This window comes from Amyelois transitella, chromosome 7, assembly GCF_032362555.1.
Source record: "Amyelois transitella isolate CPQ chromosome 7, ilAmyTran1.1, whole genome shotgun sequence".
In the NCBI taxonomy this organism is placed as follows: Eukaryota; Metazoa; Arthropoda; class Insecta; order Lepidoptera; family Pyralidae; genus Amyelois; species Amyelois transitella.
Window position 1 is genome coordinate 4336029 of NC_083510.1, and position 23801 is coordinate 4359829.

The 23801-nt window shown below is 32.3% G+C and overlaps 6 protein-coding genes across 6 annotated transcripts; 1 reads left to right on the forward strand and 5 right to left on the reverse strand.

The window, feature by feature from the left end:
* Positions 1-655: 655 nt before the first annotated feature.
* On the forward strand, positions 656-1707 carry LOC106132030 (cuticle protein 7-like). Its single transcript, XM_060944998.1, has 4 exons — positions 656-721; positions 766-870; positions 1262-1428; positions 1647-1707. The coding sequence occupies exons 1-4, from the start codon at positions 656-658 to the stop codon at positions 1705-1707; spliced, it is 399 nt and encodes a 132-aa protein (XP_060800981.1).
* Positions 1708-5699: 3992 nt separating this feature from the next.
* Positions 5700-7078, reverse strand: LOC106132021 (histidine-rich glycoprotein-like). Its single transcript, XM_013331325.2, has 4 exons — positions 7067-7078; positions 6510-6743; positions 6040-6206; positions 5700-5769 (listed from the first exon to the last, which is right to left on the reverse strand). Exons 1-4 carry the CDS (start codon positions 7076-7078, stop codon positions 5700-5702), a joined length of 483 nt encoding a protein of 160 aa, XP_013186779.2.
* Positions 7079-9878: 2800 nt separating this feature from the next.
* LOC106132012 (histidine-rich glycoprotein-like) lies at positions 9879-11197 on the reverse strand. Its single transcript, XM_013331313.2, has 4 exons — positions 11186-11197; positions 10643-10876; positions 10314-10480; positions 9879-9948 (listed from the first exon to the last, which is right to left on the reverse strand). Exons 1-4 carry the CDS (start codon positions 11195-11197, stop codon positions 9879-9881), a joined length of 483 nt encoding a protein of 160 aa, XP_013186767.2.
* Positions 11198-13745: 2548 nt separating this feature from the next.
* LOC132901911 (histidine-rich glycoprotein-like) lies at positions 13746-15301 on the reverse strand. Its single transcript, XM_060945098.1, has 4 exons — positions 15281-15301; positions 14388-14627; positions 14046-14212; positions 13746-13809 (listed from the first exon to the last, which is right to left on the reverse strand). The coding sequence occupies exons 1-4, from the start codon at positions 15299-15301 to the stop codon at positions 13746-13748; spliced, it is 492 nt and encodes a 163-aa protein (XP_060801081.1).
* A 2072-nt stretch (positions 15302-17373) lies between these two features.
* LOC106132001 (cuticle protein 19-like) lies at positions 17374-18603 on the reverse strand. The gene is made up of 4 exons (XM_060945100.1): positions 18592-18603; positions 18168-18257; positions 17860-18026; positions 17374-17443 (listed from the first exon to the last, which is right to left on the reverse strand). Exons 1-4 carry the CDS (start codon positions 18601-18603, stop codon positions 17374-17376), a joined length of 339 nt encoding a protein of 112 aa, XP_060801083.1.
* Positions 18604-21232: 2629 nt separating this feature from the next.
* Positions 21233-22704, reverse strand: LOC106131998 (uncharacterized histidine-rich protein DDB_G0274557-like). The gene is made up of 4 exons (XM_060945101.1): positions 22693-22704; positions 22071-22310; positions 21551-21717; positions 21233-21302 (listed from the first exon to the last, which is right to left on the reverse strand). Exons 1-4 carry the CDS (start codon positions 22702-22704, stop codon positions 21233-21235), a joined length of 489 nt encoding a protein of 162 aa, XP_060801084.1.
* Between the last annotated feature and the right edge of the window lie 1097 nt (positions 22705-23801).

Below are 23801 nucleotides of genomic sequence, written 5' to 3' on the forward strand. Positions count from 1 at the left end.
TCATGTTATCTGCATGGAATTAAAAATAAAGCAGACTGCCAGTTTAGCAGGCATCAAAAACAACCGTTTACCTTAGTATACCTAATCATGGAATGTAATTCGTAGGAACTACAACTTTGTAATATCTACTAACTTTTTCAATCTTGTTTTTGTTTGATCTAGGCCTGGGGTCCGCTATGTACTTTCAAGGTCAAACAACAATGTCATTGTACACCAAAAGTGAAAAACAATAACTTTACGAAATGGCTCAAATAACGTACATTTGAGTGTGAAATTGTTAATTGCTAACAACTTAGAATGAACAATATTGCCTTATACGTATACCTATTGATATGATTGTGTGATATATAAATCGCGATATTTCATTATTATATATCATTCAATATTCCGAGACAATTGACAAAACACAAAAAAAATGTTGTTTAAGGTAACTTAAAAAAATAAAGGCAACTAAAATAAAATACCAACTATTAACGATTTGTTATTTAAAATTATTAATAGCTTTTAACTTTAAAATAAGTCATTTATTTCTCTTAACTTTCATATTTTTATTTTATTTACTAGGTTATCACTCTCCTGACCATCTTGACCGTGGCAGCGGCTCATTATCACGGTCACGGTCACGCATTTTCATCCCAATATATTTCCCGGCATGATGGCCATCATCATCCTGTGTTTAGTCATTTTGGCCATAGCCATGGTCATCATAACCATGGCCGAGGTCATCATAGTCATGACCAGGGTCATCACGGACACGGCCACGGCCACGCGTTCTCTTCTCAACATATCTCTCGTCATGATGGTCATCCCCATCCTGTGTATTATGGTCATCATGGACATGGACATGGACATCACCATTTTGATTACTATGTAAGTTCAATATTTTTTTTATTATTATTTATTATATTAACTTAAATTTTACCACTTATAAACTTATATAAAAGAGTCATATTCATATAGATATTTAGCAATATCTAGTGTGAAACACACTATAGCTATATACTATACGTTCTAGATCACTCTTAGATCTTTTATAGTACTTAAATTTGTTACTTGTGTAGTTACTTATCTTAGTTATATCTCTAGCTTATTAGATAGAATATTCACTTCAGGAACAATCTGAGGTTGTATTAATTTTTCGGTTCTTGGTTTCCTTTTTTGTACATACTAATGTATATAAAACCACTATACTTTGGAAAATTTTAATTTTCCAAAGATGGGACATTCAACTTACTTGAATTTTCGTTCCCTTTTCCTGTAGGCTCGCCCAAAATACGAGTTCGACTACAAAGTGTCAGACCACCACACCGGCGACCACAAGAGCCAACACGAAACCAGGGACGGTGATGTCGTCAAGGGTTACTACTCCCTGCATGAGCCTGATGGTTCCGAGAGGATTGTCCACTACCACAGCGATAAACATAGCGGGTGAGTTAATTAATATTTTTAATCAACTTTAAAGAGGAGGTTTTTTTTATTAGAATAATTTTAACCAAGAAAGGTATGTCATTATTTACACCTTTTTTAGTTATGTTTGTGTATTAGTCGTCCATTTTGTATAATCTGTTTGCCTGTATGTGTATTGGTGCAAAAAGTTATAAATAATTACTAACATTATTTCATTAGTTCTATTGAAATTCTTTCAGGTTTCATGCAACGGTTAAGCACAGTACTCATCACATGATTCCTCACCATCATCATTACTGACATAATAACAACATTAATTTTTTAATTATTTACAATTGATATGACGGCTGTTAAAATAATATACTATTTAGTTTTTTTATTATATATTTGATACAATAAATGTTAAAAGTATATACTGAAAGGTCTTTTTATTTACTCATTGTAGATCCAGTGGTATCATGAATGAATTACTCATGCAATTTAACATGATGTAAGAAATTTTTTTCGCTAAATTTGCTATTGCTGTCTATCCCATAAATGATTAAAAATTATGTGTATCTATATATATATCGTTAATTAAAAAAATATTAAAAATGTTTTTTCGTAAAATTATCCATTCAAGACATAAATTGGTTTACAGTTTTAATATCAAACATATAATATTATAACAAAAATATTTTAATATGAAAAATTGATACATTTTGCATTGAAAAGCAAGTACATATTTAATTACTAACTTATTTAATAATGGCGTGTTTCTAGTGAAACCGATCGAGTCCTTGATTTGCCAATTATTCATATTAGTATGATTGCAATCTGTAGTATATTTCAGTCGGTAAAGAGGATTACAGTGCAACTACTAAATCTTTCAAGATGTGGCTTCAGGTAGTTATTTATTGGAAATAACCTCATATTTTTTATAAAATTAGAAAATTGCAATATTAAATTTTTTTAAAAGATCACTAAGTTGCGTATTGAAATGCTCAAGTTTTTGCATATGCTGTAGAAAATTTTAACTAAGTGGCAATAACTAAATGATTATTTTCATTTCTCACTGAAAACCTGCTTTTAAAATAGTTTGAAGAATGTATTTGAAATTTCCAGGTCTTGTGTTTACTAGTTATATATTTAGTAACAGTAAGATCAGTCATTCCTTGCAATTGCAATAAAAAGGTTTACTCATCTCACTCATCTTATTATGAAGATGACGTATACCACTTACCAAAACGATATGAGGACAGATATCACTACCAAGGTCATAAAGTAAGTATAACTTGTCCAAGTATCTCCTCCCCTTTACATTAGATTTTAGGACAGATTGTACATCAAATATACATACATGCATAAAATTATGCATGCCTCTTTTCCGGAGGCGTAGGCAAAGACTACTTTTTCCGTCTTTTTTCCCACTCTTTTATAACTCTCTTCATGCAAGCTCGTTGGTTTCTTGACCTAACCCTGGTCTTTCCACTTTACGGTTTCTTTTCGGTAAAAGAAAAAGGTTATTTATAATGTAGGAACTTTCGATACAAACTGGAAACCAAAGATATTGAACATGTTTAAATTATAATTTATAAACTTTCAGGACCATGCAAGAAATGAGGGATACAATCCAATAAATCCACCTAAGCGTCGCCCAGATATTCAATTGGAGAATCACAATTATGAAATCAACAATATGCCAAGACCTTATGTGTATGAACATCGTCAACATAATAAGCCTTATAATTATTATGTAAGTAGGAAAATATATATTTTTTATATATACTGAGGTAACTCTCACGGAGTAACGCCACACATATTTTTCGATTATTTTCAAATGTATTTATAAAGCAATATGACAGCATGTTAATAATTTTTTGTATGCCCATCGGCGCAGCATACAGGAATACACAACTTTTATACCCTGTCATACCTTTATGTAGGTACATATGTCTGATAAATGAATTAAGAATTTATTATCAATTGGGCACTTTTAGTAGCAACTCTGTTAAAAGGGTTCTTCCTTCACTCAGACATTAATAATATATATAATAAATAATATTAAAATTAGCGATTACCAGTATAAGTAAAAACTTATTACTATCTAAACTTATTATATATAAAGCTTATTTTACCATATATCAGACTGATTGTTCTCATAATGGTTTTTAAGAAAGTTTTAAAAATACTGAGTATCAATCGATAAAGGATAAAATTTATAAACTTATTGAGAGAAGTTCCAATCTTTATGATAATCATAACATACCCAAAACACATAGTTATCATCGATATTATTACGTAAGTAATATAATGACATTTCACTTTTAGTATCCATTTTTACCCTAGAAACCTGAATGAATTACAAGATTAACGCCAAGAGGATGATGGTCCTACCTAAAATTACGTACATACATACATACATGTGGTCACGTCTATATCCCTTGCGGGGTAGACAGAGCCAACAGACTTGAAAAGACTGAATGGCCACGTTCAGATTTAACTTAATGATAGAATTGAGATTCAAATAGTGACAGGTTGCTAACCCAACGCCTACAAAAGAATCCCAAGTTTGTAAGCCTATCCCTTAGTCGCCTTTTACGACATCCATGGGAAAGAGATGACTGGTCCTATTCTTTTTTGTATTGGTGCCGGGAACCACACGGCACAAAAACACAAAAATTACGTAAATCGATACAAATGCAATATAATTATTTTTTGAATTGTTAACAAAATGTTCATAAGCTATTTTTTAAGGATCAACAGAATGAAGAATATGGGTTTCATGAACGAAACAATGAAAAGCAAAAGTTTGAAAGTAGATACTTGAAACATGATTATGGGGTAAGTTCCACAAAATTACATACATATTTTACAATCCAAATATGAAAAAGAAAAAGTATATTTTACTTTTTTAAGTACTGTAAGACAAAGATTTAATTCATACTTATTAGTTGTTCAGTTCACATAACCTTTTATTGGGAAATATAAATTAACTGGTAATTCGCCCATTTCACATAAATCAGATTAAATAATTTAGATATTGTTTACTTTAATTTTTTGCATTTATTTTTTCAGCGACAAACTTATTTACCAACATTTCATTATAATAACGAAGAAAAACATTCAAAACTTTATGAATATCTATTACCGAAAATTCTTCGAAGCCTTCAAGTAAGTATACATTACGTCTCTCTTCTACAGTAACGTGTACGTACTTTCACAGCTGAACGTAGCCCTTCAGACTTTTTCAAGACTGTCTCTCCGTCTGTCTACTGTAGACAGATCTCATAGTCTAAATATATACATTTACATACATATAATCACGTACGTACAGACGTGACTATATGTATGCCCTGGTATATATGTATGGGAATATATGTATATATTCCCAGGGCTAGTGCTTTACAGATTATATTAATTTTAAAATTCATCTTACGATTCATGAATAGATGCATGTTCACGCTTACTTTTGCCTTTAGTGGCATCAATAGATTAGTATTATATATTTTTGTATCTTAATGCCTCAAGTATTTTTTACTTTTAATTTTTGTTAATAATCATTGAAATTATCTCGTAAGTTATCTATAGAAAAATTGAAAATGAATATTTTAATGATGATTTAGAATTTCAGAAACCAGATTAAACATAAGGAAGTAGCTTAAATAATTGTAGTAGCAAAATAATACAAGAATCAACATACATATTTATAATATTCAAAGAATTTCAATAAAACAGTGGAATACCTATACTAAAGGGTAAAACAGTACCAAGCTAGAACGCATGCGAAGTAAGTATTAATATTGAATTTAGCATTAAAAAAAATGTTTTTATATATTTTTTGGTTTACTGACTTGAATAGATCAGAATTATATACTTAGTAAAATATTATTCCGTTTTTATGCTTTCAGGATTTTTAAGGTGTTCAAATTTGGTGATTTTGATCTAGAAGATAATCAGCAGCCAAGTCTCAAAACAAATAATCGTTAACTAATGATTATATTACCACGATACGAGTAGTTTAGACTTCTTTCAACGTGCAATCTATCATTATCTCTTAAACTTAATGCAGGCCAAAAATTTTATCTTTTTCATAATATTCCCAGTTCTTTTGGCGTGCATAATGGTTATAAGTATTATTCACTTTTATTATGTTCTGATGTTTGTCTTAATATTCTTCACGATTTAAACTCTTAATATACTTATTAGAAAATAAAAGAAATGTCGTTATATTTATCTCATCTTTTTTAATATTTACAACAAAATAACACAACAGTCCTTATTCTAGCGTTGGATATCACAGTATCAGTTGTTTAGTGGTGATGATGATGTTCTGGCACGATGTGTTGAGCGTGACCCTCGTAGTGGACTTCGGCATTGAATCTGTAAACAAAATTGTTATTTTCCTTATTTTCTTTTCACTAACCATATCATCTATTTCTTGTTAAGAGCACTTCGTTAAATATTTCTTCGTTGCTTCGTTTTTTTAACAGCGATTTATCCTAAGTATCTAAGGTTCCCGAAATTTAAACGCTTTTCAAAATAAAGTGGCAATATCAAAATCATAACAAATACACAATTTATCTTGTTGAATACTTACTCGATTATAAAAAAAAATTTAATTAATTGAAAACTAAAATAAAAACAACGTACCCATTGTGTTTGTCGGCGGTGTACTTGACGATTCTGATCCTGCCGTCGGGCTGGTGCAGACTGTACTCTCCCTTGACGACGTCGTGGTCGCGGGTCTCGTGCTGGTACTTGTTGTCGTGGGTGTGGGGGTCCTCTACTTTGTACTCATAAGTGTACTTAGGGATGGCCTAAATCAAAGAGAAAGATAAGCATATTAGATTTATAAGTAGGTCTATCTTAATACAATCAAATGTATTTCACGACCCCTAAAAGACGTTTGATCTAGCAGCATTAAAATTCACGAAATGGTATTTGCAGAAATATCTCGCTGTGGGATAAAACTAGCTCGCTGTATGTTTTCAATCTATTCCTCCATGATACAGCTATGATGCATGGTAATTACACAAAGCTACTCCTGTCTGATCTTTGTTACTCTTTTGCACCTTAATCCAGTTTAAATCTTAATCATTACTAAATTCTATTTAACTTACATAATAATCAACGTGGTGTTCCGCATGATGTTCCTCGTGCTTGTGTTCGGGCGCGTGCACGGGCTGGTGCACGAGCACGAGCTGCTTGTGGTCGTGGTGGGCGGGCGCGTGGTGCACTTCGTGCGGCTGACTGTGGTGCAGCACGATGCTCTGCGACGAGTACGCGTGCCCGTGCTCCTGACCGTGTTGCGGCCGTGCGGAAGATATAGCCAAAACGGCGGCGAAAATAAATACCTAATATAAAAGGATGGTGTAGTCAAATTTTTTAAAAATATTTATATAATATTTATAATAGTCATCTTTGGCCACAAGTATAATGTAGTTTAATCATTAAATTTACAAAAAGTCACAATTGTAGTAGGTAAATATTATTTTAATATATTAAATTAAAATGAAATTATTAAATCAAATATGAATATTATGCAAACGTTTAGATACGACGGGGATTTTGGAATAAATGTATTTTACAGTAAATTATTTAAAGTTGATTAATAAAATAATGAATATTTTAAATGAACAGTGAATAAAATTAATTTCATGTTTAATATTGTTTGTACCTTGGAGTACATTTTGACTTTGTTCCTCTTAACAACTGGAATGTAACTAATAATTTAAAATCGTATTAGCTGATTTTATACTCGAACACATGTATCAAAAGACCTGAACCAGTTATTTCAGTAACCAGTAAGAGAAATTGTAATTAATGTATTACATAAGAAAATATAAATTTGGCCTTGACTTTAGTTCGAATCAGCTGCAACGAAATGCGTGGGTCGGGTATGTCACTATTTAGTAACTCTCCTTCTTATCAAGAGATTTGTTTGATAAGGCTGCTATGAAACTGTATTAAAAAAAAAAATGTAATAAATAATAATATATAATATTTAGATGAAGACCATCATATCGACTTGTTAAAGTAAAATTTAACAATTCAGTAAAGTAAGAAGGTTTTGGTTTCTTTATTTGTAACTATAAAAGTAAAAATTCTCTCGTTGAAATTATTAGAGAAACATAAATGTAATCGATCGTCATAGGCAATCATTTAAAGTTAGGTAAGCTCTAATTAAGTATGATTATGATCCCAACGAATACACAGAAATTACCTGAAATCCTACTACAATACACGATTCCTACCATCAAGTTATGAACTCTGATATTTTGTTCTTCTACTTTCATTAAATGTAATAATTTATGGCTTATAAATCTGCTAAAATGAGTCCTCGGATCACACCATTACAATAAAAAATCTCATTCTCTTTGATACATGCCATATATGAAATCTCTTGACCTAGCGGTTTCAGCTGTGAACTGACATATCAATCAATCAGCCTCTTTATATATTTCTATGGCTCCATAGCTGAGATCTTTGGAAAGCTTCTCTAAATAAAAAGATTCCGGTTTCTATGGTAGCTCATTTGTTTTTTTTTTTTTTGTAAACTCTTTATTGTACCTACATAAAAAGAAAACGCGATACAATTTATTGGATTTGATGAATAAAGTAGTAGATAGTGTTCAAATATTACATACTGTTAATTTTGTTATACTTACCTTACCTTTATTCCCAATCATGTTTTGCAAAACTTAATGGAAGCTAATACAATGGATTCAAACCATTACTTACAACTTATCCCTATAATCAACACGAAAGTAGTTCGTTTGTTTGTTACCTCTACCACGTAACCGTTCTTAATATAATTTGATGATATAATTTTAACTAAAGAAACGGACATAGGGTATTTATCACGCCGGCGGAGTTAAATATACTTAAAATAAATGTATGAATCATTATTATTATTACTGAGCTAACAACTTCTAAAAAATCAGTTTAATAGCTTTAGAACGTAACTGGCTGTAAAATTAGCTCATACAGACGCACAAGTGTTTTAAAAAGTTTTTATTTTGTATTTCCTTTTCTGGTATGTAAACCTACATTTCTCTTTAATATTTACTTAGTTAATCACTGAATATTTAGCTTAATATTCGTAAGAGGCAATATCATAAGCAATGGTCTGAAATAAGATATCAAATATTTTCTTTTAAATTATTCTGTAGAGTGTAGGCGATCAACTTATACCTCCGCAGGGCAGGAAAAAAAGAGGGCTTAGTCGCAAATGCTAATAAGCTTCTCTCTCTTTCTATCTTTAAGATAATCTAAAGTGTTAAAAAGAGAGAAAATAAGATATGCCTTGTCAACGTTCGTGAATAAGTGGGCAGAGAGGTAGGTAGTCAACCGACATAAAAAATCTCTTTCACTTATAACTATTAATGCCATGTACTTAAATATGCAAATAGTTTGGGTAATTTTTCCCGTATATATTTTTTTATTTATTTAGTTATACAAGTTTATCAGATACACGTAAAAGACGTTATACTTACATATATTTTAAACTTACTTTCTTACTATCAAGACTAAATACTGGAAACTTACTGTCACTTACGATCCCGTAGGTAACCAAAAAAATATGCTGTATCCTTTTTCACGTTATTAGTATCAAGTTTCATTCAAATAGGCTCCAATGTTATACCTGTGAAACGGTTACAAAGAATTTTGCTTTCTAATTTATAATATTACTTGGAATTGGGATAATATGATTTTAGATGGAATTATTTATTCTCCGGTATATCGCAAAGGTTGCCTGACCGTTAGAAATCGCAACTGCACTTCACGTAGTCAATCAAGTTGCGGTCATACAAAGACAGGCATTAATTTATTAAACAACAATATTGTTGACTTAATTCTATAGAAATCAGAAAAATAGTGTCCTAATTTCAATTAAGTACTCAAATAATTAATGCAGACATCAAATATCTGAGGCAGTAAAATCTTCGTTCTTAACGTTATTACTTTCAAAATCTGTAGGTCAAATAAAATCTAGTGAATCCATTAAATGTAAAATTAAAATCGATACAATGAATGCAATTTTTTATTGTTCGACAGGTGAACATAACAAGTTTCCCGGCATGTCAGTTCAAATGAAACCAATATTAGTAACAATTGAGAACGAATTAAAGGATAAATGTGAAAAACAAGATAATAAAGATGTTGTCTCTACTAGATGAAAATTTCTGCTAATAAAAAATACTGAATGATATGAACATACCATACTTTTCTTTGATATTAAATTAAAACGTTTATATTAAATCATACAATTAATGACACAGGTTGTTGCCATGAACGAAAGGGTAATCGAAATAAAAATGTCTAAGAGATAAAAAGAAATGATTCAGGTAGCATAGGGAAACATAACTATTATCTCTCGTTTAAATAAAATAATCAAGTAATTTTTGTATTTTAAGATTTTAATATTTACAACAAAATAACACAACAGGAGTCCTTAATCTAGCGTTGGATATCACAGTATCAGTTGTTTAGTGGTGATGATGATGTTCTGGCACGATGTGTTGAGCGTGACCCTCGTAGTGGACTTCGGCGTTGAATCTGTAAATAATGCCATATATTATAAAATCTTACTTAAATAAAATCACACCTCTTTTTTGGAGGGGTACCTATTTAGAGGCTTTCCACTTGTTACGATTCCTTCATACTTCTTTCATCCATTCACTCTCTTCATGCAAGCGCCCCGGTTTCGAGTAATCGATCTGACTTTTACGACGCCTAGTCTTTCTAGATTTTATCAAAGTTCATTCGTCTTAGTCTTCTTCTTGTAACGTTTCTATTTACAATATACTTGTTAAATCACAGCAGTATTTTAGGATTAATCATTGTAAATTTAAATAATTTATAAACACAAAAGAAATAGTAATTTCTCTTTATGAAATTTAACTTTCAGTAAAGTAACGTACCCATTGTGTTTGTCGGCGGTGTACTTGACTATCCTGATCCTGCCGTCGGGCTGGTGCAGACTGTACTCTCCCTTGACGACGTCGTGGTCGCGGGTCTCGTGCTGGTACTTGTTGTCGTGGGTGTGGGGGTCCTCTACTTTGTATTCGTAAACGTATTTAGGTATGGCCTAGAGAAGAAAGTTAATATTATGTAACAGAAAAAATTAAGGGTGTAATTTAAATTAACGCCAGGAGGAAAAAGATGAGAAGGCACGTAATATATTTCACCTACAACTTCTATGAAAAATGGTATAAATTCTAGTCAAGGCAAGGCAAAACGAACGTCTTACATAGTAGTCTACATGGTGTTCTTCATGGTGGCCCTCGTGCTTGTGTTCGGGCGCGTGCACGGGCTGGTGCACGAGCACGAGCTGCTTGTGGTCGTGGTGGGCGGGCTCGTGGTGCACTTCGTGCGGCTGACTGTGGTGGAGCACGATGCTCTGCGACGAGTACGCGTGCCCGTGCTCCTGACCGTGTTGGGGGCGCGCTGATACTATGGCAAGAGTAGCCGCTAGGAGGAATACCTTGGGATAAAAAAATAGTAATGATTATCAACTTTCAATGTTGGAAGAATAATAGGAATTGTTGATTAATAAATCCATTAGGAAACTTCCCAATGGAATGTCTATTTTTATGTGGATTATAATGTTGAAACAAGAATAGATGTGATGATTTAATATATTTAATTATCACAACATATAAAATCTAATATAAGTAATGAAGTCAAAGAGCTAAAGTTTAATTTAACTATTATTGGGTCGAATCTTTAACTATTTGATTTGATAAGTAAACAAATCTTTTCGTTATGGAACTTTTTATTCAATTTACAGTACCTTGGAGTACATGATTTTAATTTTTGTTATGATTATTCTTTGAATATCACACAGCAACTGATAAACGAAATATTACCAACTGAGTATTTATACAAAGTGGTGCGATATCAAAACACAACCAGTTTATTACCAATGACATAAGAATATCATTTATTTCGACCTTGACTCCAGTTCTTGTAACCAGCGGCTGGGCGTACTGCTTTCACTATACTTTTCCTGATATACATTCCATTTTGAGAATGTAAGTCTTACCTTATCTTTTAATTCAAAAAGAATATCTAAAAATGCTAGACGAAGCTTATGTCATTCCCACTAAGATTATTTTTATCGAAGCTTCCATTAACGAAAAAAACGTTATGAAATTCGATTGATTCAAACTTCCCATCCCGTGTCTCATTGTAGGCCGATGTCTGCTTTTAAATTGTAATATTTTTCATAATTAATAATACCCATCTCTCTTAATCTTCGCGTTCTCCCAGTTGCACTTTCAACCCCTGATTCACTTTTTGGGTACCATTACATACATACATATAGTCACGTCTATATATTACGGGCTAGACAGAGCCATTTTTCTTGAAAAGACTGATTGACCACGCTCAGGTTTTTTGGTTTGATGATAGAATTGAGATTCAAATAGTGACAGGTTGCTAGCCAATCGCCTAAAAGAAGAATACCAAGTTTATAAGCCTATACCCTAGTCGCTTTATGCGACATCCATGATAAAGAAAATGACCACGTTTCTTTTTTTTAATTGGTGCCGGAAACCACACGGCAGTTCATCACATTGCTAGAAATTCCTTAAAAAGATAGATAGGATTCTCTTGATAAATCACTATCTACACAAGGAACGTTCCTACAAAATTTCAGCTTCCGACGAATATGTATAATATACATATTCGTAATATACATAATCGATTGTATCGATTTTGATGATATTTGTTACAGAGGCTGGCAAAATATTTTACGTAACATAGACTAAGCGAAATTTTTCTGAAAATTGCCATGCATGCGAGCCTCACGCAAAAGCTAGTTAATAATATTTCTTTGAAATACTCTCCTTCATTCTCTTTACTAACTTTCATTCTTCTGAAACAATTATTAAGCTAGTTTTGAAATGTAAAAAAGTGCTTTCATTGTTCCTTTATCTCAAAATAACTGTTTTTGCTTAGCTGTATACCCACATTGGTTTGAGGGCTAACCGATGTTCTTACGGTTAGATGCAATATTTTTGGCACTTCTTGAAAAAATTGTTGGCATGATATTAAAAATTTAAGGCAACAAGTTTTTCATGTTTGCCGAAAAGCTCTTACCTTGTTTTCATCTACACGCACGTGTTATACATATACATACATACATTCATACTTCACGTACATAATAATATCGATCACATTTCTCTGAACCTTTTTACTGTTTTTAAATATCGGCAAGTGAGTGTCACAATACCTGATATCGGCCTAATATCAACGATTTTAAGTAAGTTTACCTTAACCTGTAATGTTTTATTAGAATCTTAATTGTCTTGCAATATTCGTCCAGCTTATTTGAGGCACAAAAAAATATGGCGAGACTTTATTTATTTAAAATAACATTATAATATTATTAGTTTCTACCTACCCCTCCGAGAAAGAGCGTGATTTATGTATGTTATTAGTTTAGGTAGGTACCTAAACTAATAACATACATAAAACAAAAATTATTATATTAAATATTTAACTGTTTAAGTAGGTACTTAAACAGTTAAATATTTAATATAATAATTTTTATTAACATAAATATAAAATATTAAATAATAAATATGATGTCTTACTGATGACGTAATAACTTTTGTTATCAACCATAACTTTTTGAACAGTATTTTTTAATTAAAAGACATTTCAGGCTGCTTACTTTTATTCAAGTAAATGATCTCTATTAGTCTTAAAGCTTAACTGTAGAAAACTAAACTGTTAATTTATTTTGTGTAATGATAAAACCCATTTATTCTATAGGAGGGCCAGATTAACCAGGTGGTAGTAATACGGTTCTCGACTAGAAACATAATACCTGGTTATGCAAGACCAATTGATCTACCAATCAGTATGCCAAAGATAAAGAATATTGCATTTATTATATAATAGTTAATTACTTGAATATGAGCCTGTGGAATAATGAATCTGTTTTGTAAATACCTACTTATTCCAAAATTGTTCTCTTATATGAAATTTTATTGGGCTAGGAATTAATTGACTAAGGCTATAGTAATCGTAACGCTGATCGGCTTCTATTTAAAAAATAAATTTTCAAGGAAAGGATATGATTGACTTCAATTCTGTGTGTAATAATAAAAACGATAAATCGTTCTTATTTCAAGTTTCTTGGTTTTAAGGATTTTGATAAAAGGTCACATAAATAAACTTTTACACATAAAGAAAAATAGATAATTTTTACCCGTGTATTGTCCCACGGGATCTGAGTTCGGGGTAAATAAAGTTGTAATTAAACAAAATAATACTTTTCTTAATTTAATTGATCATAACGTAACATAGTAACAAGTCCTAAATTAAATAACAATAGTCGGTTCCTAATGATGGTGTTCAGGTACAATGTGTTTAGCGTGGCCTTCGTATTTCACATCAGCTTGGAATCTGAAAAAGAAAATTTCATTTTTATAGACATATCTAAATTTAAACAGTTCGTCGCAAATCCTGGCTTACTTTGAAATTTGTGAATACGCTAAGAATTATTCTTTTCTATCATGTGTAATTGATCTCTACCTTTTTTTATGAAATACTCATTTACAAACTAAGCCAAGCTACAATCGGTGCAAATTAGTTCATGCTTTTGAATAGCGACTCCATGAAAGATAAAACATAATATTTACCCATTGTGCTTGTCAGCGGTGTAGTGGACGATTCTGACTGTACCGTCGGGCTGGTGCAGACTGTACACTCCCTTGACGACGTCGTGGTCGCGGGTCTCGTGCTGGTACTTGTTGTCGTGGGTGTGGGGGTCCTCTACTTTGTATTCGTAAGCGTATTTAGGGATGGCCTAAAATTTTATTAAAGAACTTATTAAAAAAACGATAATTTAGCTGCAACTTTTTCATATTCATTATCATACGCTATTTAAGTACCTTCACCTCATAAGCTTCTTCTACTTAGTCTTATCACTCTTATCTCACTTTGTGACGTACTATAATTTCTACAAATTACTCATAACTTACGTAATAATCCACATGGTGTTCCTGATGATCATCATGCTTTTCTTCATGCTTCTCAACATGTACAGGCTGATGCACAAGAACTACAGGCTTATGTTCATGTTCAAGATGAACTGGGTGTTCCTCGTGGCCTGGGTGATGTGTGTGCAACACGATGCTCTGAGATGAGTAAGCGTGACCGTGACCGTGACTGTCTTGAGGCCGCGAGGAGGCAACGGCCAAAGTGATAGCGAGGGCGAAGATCTGTAAAAATTGACAATTAAATCAAGATTCATACAATTTAAGAAAATTTGCAGATGAAAATTTAAGTTTAGCGAAAGTTATATTAGGTATGATTATATCTACTTTAGTTAGTATTAAAGTAGATTACGCAAGGAGTATTAGGAAACAGTTGGTTTTTGATGTTCTTTCTAAATCTAGCTTACTTTGAAGAAAGAAAATACTTTGAAGAAAGTTTGAATTCAAATATGTATTGAATAATGTATTAATGATTGAAAAATTACATATTTGAAATGTTGTGATACCTTGAATTGCATTTTGTTTTGTAGTTGTTTTCTCTTTGACAAATATGAGACAAATGATAATGACCAACAATTCAGTTGTCCTTTTATACTGACAGAAAAAATCAAACTTAAAAAAATTGTGGTAAGTAATTCAAAACCGAACCAGTTTTTGGCAAGTAATAAAAATGACGTGAAAGTGATTGTGACCTTGACTTTAAAAAGTACAAAATGTAAGTAGTCTTATTTCATAACAGTCCCCGCCCACCTTTCTTTCATACGTATTTTTTTTATGACGACAGTTAAATTAAGAGCGAAATTAATTGTAACCATTAGGTTACGTTCAGAAATTGACATAGTCAGTTCACAAACGTTTTATAATATTATAATAAATACCCCAATGACTATCTTACACATAGTATATCTGAACTTTCTCACGCAAAATTAAACTGTCTAGGATCTATTAGAGTTTATAGGTACCTTACGTAGAATATACCATAACATTGAATAAAAACTAAGGTCAAATTTTATAGTCTTGCGTTATAATAAAAAGGTTTAGGTGCTATTTAAATAAAACTGCCGAAAGCTGTTATAAGGGATGACGACAAGATAAATCAATATAAATAAGTTAAAAACATAATACAACCCATGTAATTAAATACATTTCGAGAATTTTTATTTTAATTTTGGTACCGTCAACACCCACGACGTAAAAGACTATAAGGTAAACGCTAAGAAACTTGAATCCTTCTTGTAGTCTTGTAGATGGGCTAGCAAACTGTCACTATTTGAATGTCAGTTCCACCATTAGGCCATACAGCTGAACGTGGCCCTTCGGTATTTTCAAGGCCTTTGGCTCTATCTACCCCGCAAGAGATATAGACGTAACTATATGTATGTATAAGTATGTAATTTTGACGCCATAATTTTTTTTATGTTTATTCAAATTACGATGGGAGAGGCCATTTTATTAATTCACTTTTATTTAAAAAAATCTTTTATTAAGACATTATATCCATAAACGTAATTAATTGGCAGCTACTTACCAAACAAAAAAGTCTATGATGCGAACAGAAAACTTATGTCTGACGACCACTGTAAGAGGCGTTTCGGACTCGCCCGAATAATGTGTTAATTATACATTATTATTTTTTTTGTTAAATGTCTGTTAGTTTACCTTCATAAGTTATTGACTGTACTTGTAGTAGAAATATGAAAACAAAATAAAACCCAATTGTTTTTTTCGGTGCCTGAGATGAAGCATTCCCTTGTTAAACCATGTTTGTAGGATTATGTAGGTGAAGAAAATGGTCTGATTCTGTTCTGGAATTAAATGGCACAATAAGTTCATGATCATGGTCAGCTTTTAATATATCTATGATGAATTTTTATAGCCTAGGGTGATGATGAAATACTTTTATATTATTCAACCTCTTTTCTTAAATTTAATTCGTAAGACCGAACTATCATTTTCATCATCATAATCACAAATATGAAAACCCAATATTAATGATTTTCGATGTACTACCTAGGTCCAAAAATCAACCTTGTATGATGCCTAAAACCCGCTAGACTAAACTCCAACTTTTCTGGATGAGCATGTTACTGTTACCAAGTTATCTCCAGTGTATTGGCATAACTGTAATATCCAGATCAGAGCTAAGACTGCTTAAAAACTGGACACGTTTTCCATGGTCTTAAGCAGTTGCTTACAATGTTCCTATACAGGCTAGGTCCGCTCCTGTATGGAGCACTGTTCGCCTATGTGGGATTAATCTGCCGCCTGTCAGCTCAAAGTTAGATATCCTTAGATTTGCTAGATTTAGACGAGATCCATAGACGAATTTCCATTTCAAAAAAAATAATGTGAATATTTGACCTCCGTTACAGGAGATAATTTTGATTAGGTAGAATAAGAAATATCTTTTTAGAGTTCCACCTTTATTTTTCTTTAGTTTAAAATTCGAAAATACTTTTTTTTTGTTCCCTGGTTATCTTAAACTTTGTGTTGTCACAATAAGGCTTCTACAAGTTCAATTGTCAATTAAATTACATCCCAATATTCGACCACTTTTACGGAAAATTTATTTACTATATTAAATGTTTGGGAATGGGATACATGGTTAAGATAAAAATAAAAAAGTTTTTTCGAAAATCTTGTCACATCAGTAGGACTTAAAATTATTGAGTTTTCAATAATGTTGAGATAAATATTTTCTATACTTAAAATTGATGCAAACATCGGTACAATTTGTAATCGGTACAATCTGTCCCAAAGGAGAAGGCGCACTACACTTTTCCAAGTGTTACTGTCCTTTCATACTTCTATTGCTTTTTTTCACTGAATGTTCTATTTGACGAATAATATTTTTACTTTGATAATATCCTATAAATCAGAAAAAAAACAATTCAGTTTAAGTAAATTTTTCATAATTTATTGTAGCTTACATAAGAAATAACAAGTTCTTAAAACACAACAAAACTTATATCTAATGATGATGATGATGTTCAGGTACAATGTGTTTAGCGTGGCCCTCATATTTCACGTCGGCTTGGAATCTGCAATAGAGGAAAAATGCAACTGTGAAGATGTTTTCCACACAACGACAAATATAAAGTGATTATCGATCGGGCCATTACCAGAAAATAATAAATAAAAAAAGAAGATAGGCCTATGTAATTGGATATGGATTTATTCATTTCAGTTGCACAGGTGTCGGCACTATATGTTACTTTCGTTTATAAAATCTATGATGACATATGGTGGAAACTAACATATTTTATAAACGGAAACACTGTAAATAAAATAAAAATCATCAAAATATTTGGAAAGAAAAAGTACCCTATGTTACTCCTGAAGGTATGTACATATATTCCATCTTTGTGCTAAATACCTCGAAAAATAAAAAAATAACTTTTTTCTTATTCATAATATAAGTATGGGTTATTTGACTCCAAAGTTATCTTGAACCTACCCATTGTGCTTGTCAGCGGTGTAGTGGACGATTCTGACTGTACCATCGGGCTGGTGCAGACTGTACACTCCCTTGACGACGTCGTGGTCGCGGGTCTCGTGCTGGTACTTGTTGTCGTGGGTGTGGGGGTCCTCTACTTTGTATTCGTAAGTGTATTTGGGAATAGCCTGTAAAAAAAATATTTCAATCCAGTTTAATATGTTTTCGAATTATTATGATAAATCATGATAAAATATATAACCGAGATTTACTTCAGTAGAAAGATAATTGCTTAAAGTTTATTAAAAGTTATTTAGTTTAAACCTTACATAGTAGTCAACGTGATGATCATGCTGTTCTTTGTGTCCATCTTGAGGGCGAGCTGAGACGAAAACCAGCACCGCGGCAAACAATACTATCTGTAAGATTTAGAATATATTAAGGGCGAATGCACTTTTTTTCTACTAGTTAATTTTCCAGCCATACTAGTAAAAAAAAAATTTAGTAAATTTGTTCGAGAATAACAAAGATAAAATATTTGGCGATACGACTGGTGTATTGTAAAGGAAGTAGATTAAATAGATAGACATGTGGCTCTTAAAAAAGTTTATAATTTGATTAATCGTTAAAAATCTGTACAAATGAATATTGAAGTTATCAAAAAAAACGTTAATGATTTTTTTTATATAAATTAATTTACAAAATCAATAAGTATTTTGAGTTTATATATTGCTTTTACAAATAAGATAATACCTTTGAATACATATTGAAAAAATGAACTACTTCACTTGAAAACAAACAAAGATTGAGTGACAAATTTACAAATTATCATAAAACTTTTATATACCACAGGACTATGATTTCGTTATTAATTCATAAAACTGGTAAATACCGGTTCAGTAAATTCAGGATTCGTATTATGCCAAAACATATAATTCACGTGGGATTAACCTTGACTTCGATAAGTGTTTTACCTTTCTTTGAAATTTTAAAGTTTCACGAAAGCAAACTGAGTTATGAAGAAAACCGGATTTACGACTGATGTGAATGTATTTTTAATCGCCTTCAAAAAAAAGTTAGTTTTTAGTTTGACCTGTGTGTATATATGTTTTTGCCGAGATTATCTCGCGTTTTCAGGAAAATGTTTGTTATTAGAAGGAGAAGGTTTGAGAAATTCGCCCGACCACAATAAAAGAAGAATATCGATTGTTGGCGGCGGTTCTCTTTTCACGAAACGTTATTTTGATGCAGCGGTTAACCCATCCGGTATAAATGTACTAAATCCCATAGCAGCCTCGTTCAAAATACTTTTTCTGAGTAAAAAGCTAGATACATTGGAATGCAAACCGATGGTCTTACACTTACAGTTAAAATAGATTATATAGGATTCCAGACAAACGATAGTCGCTTTGGGTAATTTCTTTTCACAGGAGAAATGCCAGTAGTATGGTAATGAAGCATTTTATGACAGACAAATTTTCAGAAGTGAGAGATCTTAATGTCATGACTTTTTTTATTTCCAAATCAAGTACAGCTTCCATCAAGTCAAACATAGTCACCTCTAAAGAGCATCTTAGTTATAATACATACATTAATATAGTCACGCTTATATTGGGGGTAGATAGAGCCAACAGTCTCGAAAAGACGGAACGGCCACGTTCAGCTGGCAGTATGGCTTTATGATGTACTAGAGGCCGCCCGCGACTTCGTCCGCATGGAAACCCTATCAATCCCGCGGGAACTCTGGGATAAAAAGTAGCCTATGTGTTATTCTGGGTCTTCAGCTACCTACATACCAAATTTCATGGTAATCGGTTCTGTAGTTTTTGCGTGAAAGAGTAACAAACATCCATACATCCATACAAACTTTCGCCTTTATAATAGTAGTAGGATTTGCGATTTAAATAGTGACAGATTGCTAGCCTGTCGCCTACAAGAGGAATCCTAAGTTTATAAGCCTCTCCCTTAGTCATCTTTTTAGATATTTATGGGAAAGATATTTCTAAAAATGCCGGAGACCACACGACACACCGATGCCTAATGGAGCCTCAAATACTATTTCGTCATCTATTTGCGCATTTCTGAATTATGTATATAAAAACTTATACTACCAAAACGAAACCAAACAGGTGCTAAGCGATGCTCTTACGGCTATGGAAACTATCATATTCTAGCAACTGTGTAACCAAGATCCAGTACGGTTAAGGGTCCCCTCAAAGGTTGCGGTGGTCAGACGAGAGTCGTTTCCGGTTAAAACCTGACGCACCCAATACAAGATGATAATTATATGTATCGGGGGTTGAGTTCCTCTCGTAGAGTGGTGAGGATATAGCCGGAACTTACGTCAGGAGGGGTGAGCAAAAGAAAGATTTATTTTGCATTATCCCAGTAAATCTAACAAATCGAACTGTAATACTATGATGGAGCTTAAATTGTACTTTCTTGCTTGTTTTTGTTTTCTGTGTGGTTCTCAGCATTTTGGAATAGGACCACTCCATATCTCTCCCAAGGGTGGCGTAAAAGGCGAGTAGATAGTCTAATATACTTGGGATTCTTCTTGAAAGCGATGGGCTGACAACCTGTCACTATTTAAATCTCAATTCCATCATCGGACTATAAAGCTGAACGTAGCTTTTTAGTCTTTTCGATACTAAAAGCTCTGTATTACCCACTAGGGATATAGACATGATTATATGTATGTATGTTATTAATGTAAATACAAAAAATACGCCTTTTTATTTATAAATTTAAATACAAATCATTAATTTTAATTACAATATTTAAGTGCCATATGGTTCCCGACACCAATACTAAAAAGAATAGGACCACTCCATCACTTTCCCATGGATGCCCTAAAAGGCGACTAAGGTATAAATATGGGATTCTTTTTTTGAGCGATGGGCTTGCAACCTGACACTATTTGAATCTCAATTCTATCATTAAGCTAAACAGTTGAACGTGGCTTATCAATCTTTTCAAGACTGTTCGTTCTACCCCGCAAGGATGTAGATGACTATATGTATTTATGTATTTCCATAAAATTACATCTAAGATGAAAAATTTCGTTATTTTTTTTTCATTATTATAATAATCCTAATACAAACACTAACATCCTTATAAAATATTTCAGAGCTCGTATCAATTCACTATTCCCAATTTAGTTAAATTCCCGATTTAGTTAAAGAACGTTCATGTAGGCATTCCCCTTTCAACGTAAATAATTATCTTAAAAGGTTATTTTTATTGGAATACTCTTAATAAAGTTGTGGTACACTATTTAAAAATAGAATGAAAGATTAAATAGGAATATCTTTAGAATTTTATTATATTTACAAATATCAACAATGTCATAACATCTTATCGTAAGTATCACAGAAACTTGAGATCTCAGCTCTTAATGATGGCTATGGTGTTCAGGAACAATATGCTGGGCATGACCTTCATATTTCACCTCAGCTTGGAATCTGTAGACAAAACAAATAAAAGTTAAACACGTTTATTTATATATCTATATAGGCGCTCATATTATTGTATTAGCAGTAGTTCACAAAATTTCCTTAATCAACTCCCGTGACCTAATACAAATTATCTTTTTTTTTTTTAAATTTCTTTATTTATGAAGAAATCCTATACTACTAATAACCGATAAATATATAAGATAAGATAGAAACTTCAATTTTCTTTCTACAATGAAAAGGTTAACAATATTTACCCATTGTGTTTATCGGCGGTGTAGTGGACGATTCTGACTGTACCATCGGGCTGATGCAGACTGTACACCCCCTTGACGACGTCGTGGTCGCGGGTCTCGTGCTGGTACTTGTTGTCGTGGGTGTGGGGGTCCTCTACTTTGTATTCATATGTGTACTTAGGGATGGCCTAAAACAAAAAATATCTCTATATTATTATTTTTAGAACAAGAGAAAATTTTATACTCTCATGACTTAATGAATTGTAATAACTTAATGATAGTTGCTGCTAACTTAACCTACCAGAGACGTCCAACAAAATCTATCATTATGCCATATTTCAAGCTCGCAAAACGACTTGTCCTAATGAGTTCTTACTACTGTTAGAAATCTTTGTTATTAAGTGTCTTTATCAGGGGAATTCTTGCAATTGTTTGATTTATTGAGATGGATCAGGCATCATCATATCTTCATCAAGTAAAGATCTCGATTAATCGATAATGGCTGAACGTAATTATTATAGTGATCAGCTTATTATCTTACATAATAATCAACATGGTGTTCTTCATGATGTTCCTCATGTTTGTGCTCAGGAGCATGCACTGGCTGGTGTACGAGCACGAGCTGCTTGTGGTCGTGGTGGGCGGGCTCGTGGTGCACTTCATGCGGCTGACTGTGGTGCAGCACGATGCTCTGCGAGGAGTACGCGTGGCCGTGCTCGTGACCGTGTTGGGGGCGAGCTGATGCCACGGCAAGAGCGGCAACAAGTACTAAGATCTGAAAAAATATATATTTTCAAATGTAATAAGTTTTTGCTATATTATTATCGACACCTGAGGCTCCGATAAAAATGTTCAAAAAATAATTCTCATTATTTGCATCCTAACACTGAATTAATTTATCAAATTCAGGAGTTGAATTTTAGCATTCATCAAAATCGTTTGACGAATGCTAAAATTCAACTCTTTTGGTGACTTTATCTGTATCAGTTAAGATTTCTTTTAATGTGTTAAATATACCTCAAAATATCAATGTATTTAGTTTAATGGCTAAATGGGACGCTGATAAGTAAGGATCTTCAAGAACTTATTTGAATAATTAGATATTCTATTATGCCTCTCATATCAAAAATATTTATTTTACCAAATCAAACATTATTAAGTACCTTGGAACACATGTTTCCTCTGATATAGTAGGTAATGTTAAGTGTCTGAATACAAAAGTGAGAATGATAAGCTACTGTCTCTCATTATCTTTTTATATGCACCAAAAAAGATATACGGCCGCTACAGTTTTACGCAATAATGTAAACATACTAAAAATCGGTATCCACACACGTGGTCGACTTGATCGTAACCTTGACAAGTGAATTCGAGCGAAATTTTGTGAATACCTTTCTCTGAAACCTTATTTGGACACTTATCGCCGAATGAATGACTCCATACTGTCTCATAAACAATATTTAATTAACTTTAATATAATATTGCTCCCACATTGCTTTTTTTACACAGTATAATTTTCCAAGAATTTGAAAATTACTACATTTTATTGAATTATTAAAAATTATCACATATAATGTAATTTTTAATACATTATATATTACATGAAATTGAATGAATCTAAACTAACAAAAATAGCAAAGAATGTAAACTGACAAAAATAAAATCAGTATATAATTTCGGCCGCAAAATTCCATTTCTGAACTTGTGGCAATCTCAATAAAATTCGACTATTTTGCTACAATTACTTGTAAACCTGTTGGTAACCCCACATTCGTCGTTCTATGTTCGCGCTGTATAAGCCCCCATCATATATAATTTCAATCACAGCCTCAAGCTAACTCTTGGTCGAGATGAGTAGAAGTCATGTAAGCAAAACTTTTTACCCATGCTGTGAATACATTTAGCAAACAGGTCACTTTGATAAAGGTTTTCTCATATTCGGGTAAAATCTTCTTTGTCACTTTAGCAACTAAACTTACGAGAGCAGTTACAAACGAAGATTTTTCTTTCGCGAAGTCGATTGACTATCCGAAAAAAGGTGTCAGTGCCACTTTAATGAGCTGTCACTATGCAGTGTCGATGACTTTCTTCAGGCATCCGCGAATGAAACGAACAATGTTCACTGAGAGCGAATATTATATGACAAAAAAATCTCAATTCAACTTCAAATATATATATATACAAGTTACTTTAATTAAATTACTTATTATTATTAACTCCAAATATAATACGACATTTTTATATGTTATATTCAACATAATAGCCGACATTA